The sequence below is a fragment of the Papilio machaon genome, chromosome 3 (assembly GCF_912999745.1).
Source record: "Papilio machaon chromosome 3, ilPapMach1.1, whole genome shotgun sequence".
Taxonomy (NCBI): domain Eukaryota; kingdom Metazoa; phylum Arthropoda; class Insecta; order Lepidoptera; family Papilionidae; genus Papilio; species Papilio machaon.
In genome coordinates, this window is record NC_059988.1 from 5,046,179 (window position 1) to 5,057,346 (window position 11,168).

At 33.6% G+C, this 11,168-nt stretch overlaps 2 protein-coding genes across 2 annotated transcripts; one reads left to right on the forward strand and one right to left on the reverse strand.

Annotated features, from left to right (window-relative positions):
- Positions 1–2,635: 2,635 nt before the first annotated feature.
- On the forward strand, positions 2,636–7,577 carry LOC106712230 (zinc finger protein DZIP1). Its single transcript, XM_045686601.1, has 10 exons — positions 2,636–2,864; positions 2,940–3,007; positions 3,150–3,317; positions 3,421–4,215; positions 4,379–4,657; positions 4,759–5,168; positions 5,335–5,485; positions 5,642–6,561; positions 6,637–7,001; positions 7,567–7,577. The coding sequence occupies exons 1-10, from the start codon at positions 2,750–2,752 to the stop codon at positions 7,575–7,577; spliced, it is 3,282 nt and encodes a 1,093-aa protein (XP_045542557.1). The 5' UTR covers positions 2,636–2,749.
- On the reverse strand, positions 7,545–9,819 carry LOC106712304 (60S ribosomal protein L8). The gene is made up of 6 exons (XM_045686313.1): positions 9,745–9,819; positions 9,442–9,601; positions 9,206–9,362; positions 8,404–8,607; positions 8,057–8,215; positions 7,545–7,699 (listed from the first exon to the last, which is right to left on the reverse strand). The coding sequence occupies exons 2-6, from the start codon at positions 9,577–9,579 to the stop codon at positions 7,584–7,586; spliced, it is 774 nt and encodes a 257-aa protein (XP_045542269.1). The 5' UTR covers positions 9,580–9,601; positions 9,745–9,819; the 3' UTR covers positions 7,545–7,583.
- Between the last annotated feature and the right edge of the window lie 1,349 nt (positions 9,820–11,168).

Sequence of the window (11,168 nt, forward strand, 5' to 3'; positions counted from 1 at the left end):
TAAAACTTAATTTTAACTTAAACTTAATTAGACTTAATTTGAAAACTTATCTTTTTACGGATTTGCCAAATAGCTATTCAAAACAACCCACAACTTATTCCTGTCATATCCCTTAACCTTAACATTTGAAGCAGAAAACTTATCAAATTCTTATAGCAACAGTCATGTATGGACTCACATCTTAGCTTTGCTCAACAAGTCGCCGAAAAAGGTGAAAATAATTTTGAAAAATTACTTTTATAAGTTAACGTTTGTACAATCAAACTACATAGACTGACACGTAAGAACAATTAAACATAATAAGATATAGTATTAGTTAAAAATATTTCGACTCTAGAATATGATACATATACTCGTAGTTAGAAGGTAGAAGCTAGAAGTACTTATACAAAAAAAAATGGGACCCATCTGCAAGCACTTCCTTTCGATTAAAATAATTTTTATCAAAATCGGATCACCAGGGGCGGAGATTCGCAGTAACACACATAAAAAAAATACAGTCGAATTGATAACCTCCTTCTTTTTGAAGTCGGCTAAAAAATGATCAAAGTTAATAATCCCAAGATTATACAGTCGTTTTTTAACTTCACATTTATAATTAAAAACTTATAAATATCGTTTAACTAGATGTCGCCTGCGACTCCGTCCGCGCGCAGTTAAAAAAAAAACTAAATGGGGGGGGGGGGTATGAAAAATAGATGTTCAGACCTACTCTCATGAGAATCGGTCAAGCTGTTTCGGAGGAGTTTAACTACAAACACCGCGACACGAGAATTTTATATATTAGGTTTAACTGTACAATTCTCAGTTTTGCCTACACGCGTAAACTATTACTTCAAATGTATATAAGAAATAAAACCCTATTTATGATGTTTTATTATTTTTCTTCTTATATTTTGTTCTGTTCCTCGTTAAGTGCTTTATAAATTATATACAAGTTCAATACGTTACATTGTTGGAGACTTAAAACATTCGCAGCGGCAAGTAAAATAAACCTTCATCCAGTGCGGCGATGAGTCGAAATGCGCCCGAAACTATATAGTATATGCTGTTTTTTGTACTGTTAGCATGTCTTTGAACTCAACTTCCTTTTTTTATAAGATAAGGGTCAAACGAGCAGCGTGAACACCAAGGTCTTCAACGACGCCCAAGGACATCTGCAATACCAGAGGAACCGCAAATGTGTTGGGGGCCTTTGCGAAAATGATGAGAATCCTTTGGTTCGATTCGCCCTGGGATCTGCCAAACAGGAAATGAGAAATAAACCAACGAAAGCGGCAGACCGACATCGACCTGAAGAAACTCATTAAAATGTATTTTTAGGGACAGACAAAAATGAAGGGACATCGAAACTAAAACAGAATTATCATAAAAAAATAATAATGGAAAAGGTTTTCATTTACTTATGCCTGTCTTCATGTTATGCAAAGGATTTGGGTACATCTCCTACAACGTGTTTTTTTTTTTTCTTAATGGTACTCGTAAATATTGGTACATTACTAAAAACTCTGTCGCTATCAATGAATGCTTGGTTATCGTTGTAAATGAATGTATTTTTCTTTTATTACTTGGTGTTTTGCAATACATCGAATTAATTATACATCAGAATTAATTATACGTCAGATCAGCTAGACAGGAAACACTTAATGGCGGGAGGCGCGCTATGTGCAGTATTGGATCACTGGCGGCCTATTGGTACGGCGGGCAGCAGTAGACCTATTGCCGCACTGAGCGGATGTTACGCCTTCAGTGCGTGGTAGGCCAAAAGTGTCTGCCTTAATACTTTGAAGGGGAACCTACAATTTGGACCTCATGCAAAAATATATATTTCTTTTTGTCCAAACTTACAAGCATCGAGATAATCGTTTCGCATAGGTGAGAGGGACATAGTCTCCTTCGCCCGCACTAGCTGAAAGTACCGCCCTATGCCGAAAGGGGCCTGTTACGCAATGAACGTGTCAAAACGCCGATAACGTCAGATCCGTAACGGAAAATTTCTGAAAAATACTTATTTTTCTTGTTCCGTTTTAGAGTGAGTGTTCAGCAATTTTCTTAAGGAACATCTATAGGTTAGGTTAGTAATAGTAGGTTAGAAGTTGAATGTTAGTAGTAGGAGGGTAGTAGTAGCAGTAGGAGTAGTTAGTAGTATAGTTACATTTTTATGTAAGCGCTTTTTTTTGTTGATGCGGGGAATGTATTTACGCACTTCGCCGTCCGTGCTGCGAGGGCAACAGGGATGGATTCGTGTGGGACTCCCGGCCTTAAAAGGCCGGACTACCTATTAAACCCCGCGGTGTTCTCCTTCGCCTGACCGGGCCGTGGCATCTACGTTAGTTTATCCACGGCCCGGCTAGGGGAGCCCCTTGGTAGAGGCTCGACTCGTGTAGGGAGGGGCCGGATATTAGGAAGATGTTAACTACGAAGTAGTTTACATACTCTTTGAGTCTAACAATGAAACAATCTTTTTGGATCTCCAAGAAGATCCTATTCACAACAAATAGGATGAAAATTTAAAAAATTACATGTAAAATAAAAATTAAAACAGAAAGAAAATATAAGGAAATAAAAAAAATATCTAACTATCGAGAATTACGGTGGGTTTATTTTTCATCGCTACCGTTTAGGTTACTTGGCAACCAAAACATAAACAAAACATGCTGCTTTTGTGCTTAGGTATAGTTTTGCTTGATGCGATTAGATAAAGTAGTCCGTCCGATAAAATGGTTAGATTTTATTAAACAAAATTAAAATGGCTTGTAAAACATCATACGAGCTTCATCACAATTTTCCCAAGCTTGCTGAAGAGTCTGGCTTCACATTTAGCACACATAAACCTCGTGTTCATATCGAATGGAACAAAATTCGTAAGTACCAAGCTTTTTGAATTACAAATATTTTTAATGTCATTTATTTCATTACCTTGCTTGTTTTCGTTTCAGGATTAATCGATATAGAAAGTTTGATGCGAGATAGAAAGTTTGTACAAATTGAACAACATATCAATGATGTAAGAATGTTTAAATTAAAACAAAACAAACAAAACATTTTAATTTAAAACTTCATTTTTATTTGAAACAACAGAACAGTTTCAAAATTTTCTTTCAACCTAACAAAAATTTGTCTTTGTAATAATTTTCATTTTTGTTTAGATTTTGGACTGTGTTCTTGAATCAGAGTTTGACGTGCGTATTCTGGATGAAGGAGTGCTAAAGATATTCCGGCTAGCACAGTTAGCTGTAGAATATCAACAATTTTGTCGCCATTATCTAGACAGGAGTGTCTACGTTTTGCGCGAAGAAATCACTGGCTTAGCCCAGGTATAATTTTTCGATAATTTAAATCTTTAAATGAATTCTTTTCCGTAAAAAAAAGTAAAATTTAAGTACGTTTGATAAAGCTCAAGTTAAAAATCTATTTCAGGAACTTGACTATGCGAAAAAAACGATACGTGAAAAAGAGGATGAAATAAGAAAGCTTAAACGTAAAACTAAATATAACATTCGAGCTCCACTTCCTTATGGTAATGATAATATTGCTAATATGATCTTACAGACACTAGCTAATAAAAGTGATATATATCCGTCATCAAATCAAATCGACAATGTGCATTATAATAAGTGCAATTATTGTGAAAAAGTGTTTATGAATCAGTTATATTTAAAAAGTCATATTGCTCGGCGGCATAGCAATGTAGTACTAGAGATACCTCAAAAAGATTTACCTCGTAATGAAAACATTCAAGTCGTAAACGAACAATCGAAACTACAAAACGAAATTATTGAACTGAAATCAAAGTTGCAAGAAATGGAAGTTCTTTTAATCACCAATGATCATGGCAAACGCGAATCAAATGCTGTAACGAATAAAAATACCACAGATATAACTGAAAACTGTTCGAATGATCACGCGGTAAAAATTAATGTGAGTAATAATATTAAAAGTCCAGAGAAACAGATGAAAGATGCTGAAGTATCAACAAATAGTGAGGTTTTCATTTTAGAAAAAATAGATGAATGGAAAAGGGAAGAATTTGAAAAATACAATAAAGAAATAAGTCTACTTCGGACACAAATTTCTAACATCATAGATTATAATAAAGATTTAGCTAAAACAAATTTAGTGCCAAATGATAGTAAAATAATGGAACAGTTCCAAGAAACGATAAAACAGCAAAGCGCAGAAATAGCGTCTTTGAAAGAAGAGTTGACAAATTCGGTGAGTACTTTTGATGATTTAATCCTTCCTAAATTTTAATTAAAAGTTACAGAAGATTGTTGATTAATTTTCCAGAGATATAACTTGTATTCTTAAAAGTAATAGATTTCTCAAAAGCAAACATAGAGTTAAAATGTACTTATTGTATCTTACCGAATTTTAGCAATTAAAATTGAAAAATGACGAAATAGAGAGAAAAAAAGAAATTGACTCACAAATCGCGCTTTGGGCTGAAAAGACTGAAGCTCAATCTAAAGAATATAAGATATTGCTTCATAAATTAGAGATAGTAGCTAAAGAAGCCAAGGAATCGCGTGAGCTAGCCGAATCTGAAAAACAGCGAGCTTTTAAATTACAGCATCTATTAGAGCAAAACTGTAGGAACGTAGAAAATTGTGTGGAGATGGCTGTAATTCACAAAGAAAAAGACATAAAAACTGAGGTGAGTTTACAATGAGATCTGGTTCAAAATAATTATAATTTAAACACATAATAATGTTATCTACCTGTTTTTATATAAAACGTTTCAACAAAACATTTCAGAATAGGCAGCATAGAAATGACGTCAATGAAAATTTAGTTAAAGATGCTGCAAATTTTAAATCTCCAAAGTTGACTCCAATGCCTGACCGTAAAACACTGGAGAAATTACATCGTAAAGCGCAAGAACTACTTAATCAGTCGATAGCGTCTTCTGATGCGTCTAGCACAAGTGATAGTAACAGTCATATGCCCATTGAAAAGTTAAAAGTAAGAAAAACAGTAACGAATAACAAAAAGAGAACAAACGAATTAGCCATTGAAAATGATAAACACCAAATTCATAAAAAAGACAGAACCAATACGAAAAAGGAAAATAGATTTGAAAGAATCAAAAACGAAAAGAGTCCTGAAATGAAAAAAAATAAATCGCCGACAAAAAAGGATAACGAACCTGTGAACAAAAGAGGAAGGTAAGCGTATGCATATTTGTAAATTCTAAAGTATAAATTAATTGTAATTTAAAATAATGTAAAAACAAAAAAAAAACACGAGTCTACGTCTAAGTATCAAGTTTTTGTTTAGTTGTTGATGATTAACATGATAGCATACTAACTTTCATGAACCTTTGATTTTTAGTCCATTAAAAGTTGTGAGAGCAAAATTAACAGAAGAAGTAAATCATCGCCTTGTGTCACTCGGTGTTGATCCATTAAAGAAAAGGCTACCTCGAGATATCTTTAACAAACAACGACTACAACTACAAGAAAACAATGAAATAAAATCGAAGGTAGGAAAATTTGTCTTAGTAAAATTATTCTGAATTGTTTTTGTTGAATTTTGTTCAAAATCTTATGGTTCCAGTTAATTGTATATAGTCCATTTACCTATCTTATAAAAACGGTTTTTCTATTAAAAATACAGTAAAATATAATTATTCTTTTAGAAAAATCCGGCACGTGAAAAAATTAATCACTATATTATGTCTTATTTGGATAAGAAAGCTACAATCACGAAAAAAAAGACTTTACAGGAAGATGAATATTTTTCTCCAAATAAATCTTCAAAACCATTTCGCTTAGCTTCTGTAATATCAAATGTAAAATCGAAAGCATTGTCGTTAGTAAAAACAAATGATGGATTAAGGAAGGAAGAAAAGACGCCTTACGATAGTGTTACAAGAAAAGCTCTATCTTTACTTAAAACACCACCAGGATCTACAGCGACAAGCCCAAAAATTAACAAACAAAATTTGGAAAATCAAATACAAGGCATAAAAACATCTAGAAAGATTATCGAAGAGAAAGAGAAACCTAATAAACTTAAAAATAGTTATGCTGACAAAAACTTCGAGAGTAGCGAAGAATCTGACTCTAACATAACAGACATATCACATGAAAAAGCGAACCAAAACAACTTTAACTCACCAAATCGCCCTGTTACTAGTAGTGTTGTCTATGACTATAATACGCAAGAGAAAAGCATCGAGACAAGGGAAATGGACAATGCTAAACATATAACAAATGCATTTGAAAATACAGATTCAAATAAACAAAAGCGTTATTTTAAAATTCACAGTAGCGACAACAGCAGCGATGATAACATAGCTTCAATAACAGAACACAGATTAAGAAATGCTATTTCTGATGATAATGTAAATGACCAAAAGCAAACCAAAGGTGTACTGAAAAGTGCTTCCTCAATGTCTTCCTTATATAAGAAGAAAGTAATATTTGATATGGATGCTATACAAATGAAATCTGTTAGTGCATCACCTTCCCAAAGTATTGCTGAAAAAAGTGACACAAACGAAAAAGCTGAATTGGGAATTATAAATTTAGATACTGAAGAATGGGATTTATCGAGGTATGTGCAAATTTCAGAATATTGATTTATTCAAGCATGTAGAAGATACTATTTTTATGATTTGATTTTTTACAGCATAGAAAATGAGCCGCTAAAAGACGACAGAACAATAAAACTCAGCACGCGTACGAGTCCTAAAATAGCAGAGTTAAAGCAAAGTATCGAATCGCAACTAACGCGACGTAATCCAACTCTTTCAACAGCTTTAGTGGGAGGAGTGGATGTTCTACAGGGCCCGACGATGGCAAAAGCAGCTAGCCTTGGCGGCAGCAATACTAGCCTGGGAAGCTCCATTCTTGACGACTCTGAATTTGTTGTACATCAAAATCATACAGCATTCCTCAAGCCAAAAAAGTTAACAGATAAAGATGATAGTGAAATTGACATTTCAGAAGTTGTAGACGATATTATTGAAAATAAGCATAAAACTTTTAAATCAATTAAGCCATAAATTAAATTTAAACAATAAAATGTAATTTTATTATTTAGAACTCCAAACACTCGCGAACGTAATTTTCTTAGGCAAATTGTACAGTAAATAAGATAACGCGGAACTTCAATTTACTACCGATTGGCACTCAAATCGTGTCGTTAGATTGTTTTAACATTTAGGTAGGTAAATCACGATGTTAAGTATATAATATGGTACCAATTACTAACTATAGAACGTGATCATTACTTATTTTGCCTATTTGGACAAAGGATATATGAGCCATCTTACTAATATAAATGCGAATGTTTAGTTGGATGGATGTTTCTTTGAAGGTATCTCTCAAACTGCTCAACGGATCTTGATGAGGTTTGATACATATGTAGAACATACTTTGGAAGAACACATAGGCTACCTAAGTTTTTTAATTCCGCGCGGACGGAGTCGCGGGCGACAGCTTGTAATTATCATAAAGACAAAATATTTAGGGATTGGCGACATAAGATCTACATAGGGAGGAGAGAGGGAATAGTAGTAGTATTGAAAGATGCAATGGTTTTAAATTTTTTATTTAGTGTACAGTTAAGACATTCTATGTCTCCTTCTTTGTGTCGGTCTTTCCACCACGGATTCTTCCGGTCCTGCGCGCAGCGATCAGACCAACCTTGCGACCAGCTGATGTTCCTCTCTTCACTGTGGAAGCCTTACCTGCAAACAAAAGGTAATATTAAAGAGTGCCTCTTATAAATACAAGTTTCATCATTTTTTTTATTTAGTGTATGCATGTTATAATAATGCAGAAACATCCATAATTTACTTTATTTAGGACTTGTTTTTTTACATTACTTAGTCTAATTTTTATTCTAAGTCCGCGACTTAGTCCACCGGTAATAAAAAAAACAATTAGTAGCCTATATGTTTTTGCACACTATGTTCTACATCTATGCCAAATTTCAGGAAGATCAGTTTAGCCATTCTGGAGGCCATTCATTCCAAACAAACACCGATCCTATCAAGCAATTCAATTTCAATTAGTAAGATTAATTTTATGATTAATTAACTTACCAATATGTTGGTGGTTACCACCACCGTGAGGATGCTCCACAGGGTTCATGCTCACACCTCGTACATATGGCCAGCAGTTACGCTTAACCTTATATTTGTGGTATGCACGACCTGCCTTCAGGATAGGTTTGTCAATACGTCCACCTCCAGCAACAATACCTGACAATGATATATTAGTATGTAAAATTTGTTTTAAATGATAGTTATGTTATGTACAAATATTTGCATCAGAAAGAGCCTCTGTGTAATCATAATCTTTCAGAGTAGGTAAGTGAAAGTCATCATGTGAAATTGCTTGATTATGGCAACTCAATATAATTGATTTTTTTAAAGTTATAATGACTTACCAACCATGCCCCTATTGCTTGAGGGTAGGACTTTCTTTGCACCAGATGGAAGCTTAACTCTGGTACGTTTGGCATCAGGGTTGTGGCCAATAACGGTGGCAAAGTTTCCTGAAGCACGAGCGAGCCGACCTCGGTCACCCATCTTCTCTTCCAGGTTGCAAACAATTGTACCCTCAGGCATGGATCCAACGGGCATTACATTTCCTGGAAAATGACAAATTTTGATGTGTTAAAATTGCAGTTTTTGAGGCAAGGAGTATAAAGAGAAGGTCTAGAGGAGACCCATTGATAATGGAACGTTTTGTTGGTGGTAATAAATGTTTTAAAAATAATTTTATAGTTCACCAAATACACCTTTAAATCTCCTTTCTTATTAGCCAGTCATTGCCTCAGAACAACATTCATGTTAAGTACAATTAACACACACAAGAAGCAAACTATATTATTTTGTCAATTGTGTATTGTGGTGTGATTTATTTTATAATTATTTACTTTGAATGAAATAATCTGATGCATATTTTGTGTTATACAGACATTCCAAACACTAAGCTGAAATTAGTTTTAGGTAAAACTTAACAATAGACAATCATAATGATTATTTATATATGATACTAAATCTAAAAATGAGATAATTCCCTATTCCTTATTGTTTAAGATCAATTTTATGAAAATTTGGCTTGATTCGCTGTTGTAAAGTATTATCCAATTTTGGAATGTCATGTATTCCACATAAATTGAATAAATAACATGATGTATGTTTTTATCGACGATCTAAAACTTTTCTTAGTACATATTTACGCACCAACTTCCAGGGTTGCTTTTTTTCCGCAGTACAGAAATTGGCCGGTATAGAGACCTTCTGGCGCGATAAAAAGTTCTTTACGAGTCTTGAACTTGTAAGGGTCTCTAAAATGAACGACAGCCAGAGGTGCACCTCTTCCGGGATCATGGATGATATCCTAAGCATAAATAACAATATTTCAACAAATAGATAAGTATACAAATGTAAATAAGTATAACCTTAGCTTGAATATTTACCTTAACGACACCTTTGATATAACCATGACGTTCGGCATAATCTAGGGAGCGGAGTTTGGGAGCTCCTTTCCTTTTCTTCGTATGTGATACGAAGACAGAACCGGCACCTTTACGTTGAGCACGAATCACACGACCCATTTTTAGGCACTATCAGCCCTCACTAAAACAATAAAAATCTTCAAATAAAGATCAACGTAAGATTTTTATACTTAATGATGGATTTCTTAAGGTTTGTATCAGGAAATTAATTAAAGGCAAATAGGATTAAGATGGATTAAAAAATATGCTGCAATATTTACGTACGTTTACTTTGAGGGACACTTTTGAAAGAATTGTCCAAAGAAGATCCACAGACAACATACGTTATGCAGATTATAACATAACTTAGAACAGATTCACATATTTTTTACAGTAAATAAACTACCGATCAACCACATTCCCACATCTGATCAAATAAAAAATAGTGTTCAATAAGCTGAAATCAATATAAATCATTTATTTGTCCAATCAATTCACAATATTTTCTTGAAAGCCTAAACATAAATATAAAAACCTTGTTTGGAGGGCGACACAATCTCCATTGATATTGCAACATTTTACATCTACGTCAATGTATCAAAAGAACCATCGTTATTTGAAAACCAAATCTAATATTTTAGACTTAATGTATATTATTTGACCTACTCGTTTTTCGCAGCTATTCATATTTTAACAAATTAACATATCAAATTTCACGAACTCAAAAATTACATTTTGGCAACTTAATGAAAATTAACCAAATAAGACTTTGACAAACATTATATTTGAAAATCTATCTATATATATAAAAGAAAGTCGTGTTAGTTACACTATTTATAAGTCAAGAACGGCTGAATCGATTTGACTGAAAATTGGTGAGCAGGCAGCTTAGAACCAGGAAACGGACATAGGATAATTTTTACCCCGTTTTCTATTTTTTATTCCGCGCGGACGGAGACGCGGGTAAAAGCTAGTTAAATATAATGAAATTTAAATTTAAATTAAATAAAAACGATTTGTTAAATTGTAACTCCGTACGTAGGCTTTGCCTTTGCAGTTTACCTTTGCATTGTTAGTATATAAAACTATTACACATAAAACTTAGTTTTGTTGCATTTTTATAAGAGAAAATAAAATACGGAAAAGTTTTCGATAATTTCAGCAATAGAGAGCATAATAAATTAAGTCTTTTCCACACTTTCGATTAACATTTTCTAGAAATATAAAATGGTAATGAGTATCACGAGAAAATATGTAACCGGATACTTCTGAATTTGTTCTAAACTTGCCATTTATTCATATTTCTGTATCAATTATTGACTAACGTAAAACGTAAATGCATTGTTTATACGACTAAAAACAATCAATCAATGTAGTATAAAGCTATAAAAATAAAATGTATGAATGTAGTTGTTAAAGAGTATGTAACTACTTGGTAGTAAGAGTCCACATTAATCCAGTTGTATGTCAGCGCTGATTTCAAGCGCGACTGGCCTACCGAGCTGGCCTAGTGTGAACGGGGTATAAGACGTAACTGCGCCTGCGTTCGAAAACAGCACATGCCTAGCCACCTGTAGTGTATTTACTACTACATATATTTATGTAAAATTACGAACGGTCACGTTGCAAGCAGCGTGGAGTGTACGACTTGATAAAATAGTACATTTGTAATCTGTACTGTTTGCTAGCAATGTGTGTTTTCTGTTAAT

Coding starts and splice junctions, on each gene's coding strand:
- LOC106712230 (XM_045686601.1), top strand. CDS start 2,750: ATGGCTTGTAAAACATCATACGAGCTTCATCACAATTTTCCCAAGCTT. Junction 4,658..4,758: donor AAAAAGACATAAAAACTGAG/GTGAGTTTACAA, acceptor AAAACATTTCAG/AATAGGCAGCATAGAAATGA. Junction 5,486..5,641: donor ACAATGAAATAAAATCGAAG/GTAGGAAAATTT, acceptor TTATTCTTTTAG/AAAAATCCGGCACGTGAAAA.
- LOC106712304 (XM_045686313.1), bottom strand. CDS start 9,579: ATGGGTCGTGTGATTCGTGCTCAACGTAAAGGTGCCGGTTCTGTCTTC. Junction 9,363..9,441: donor ATATCAAAGGTGTCGTTAAG/GTAAATATTCAA, acceptor ATTTATGCTTAG/GATATCATCCATGATCCCGG. Junction 7,700..8,056: donor TGGTAACCACCAACATATTG/GTAAGTTAATTA, acceptor TTTTGTTTGCAG/GTAAGGCTTCCACAGTGAAG.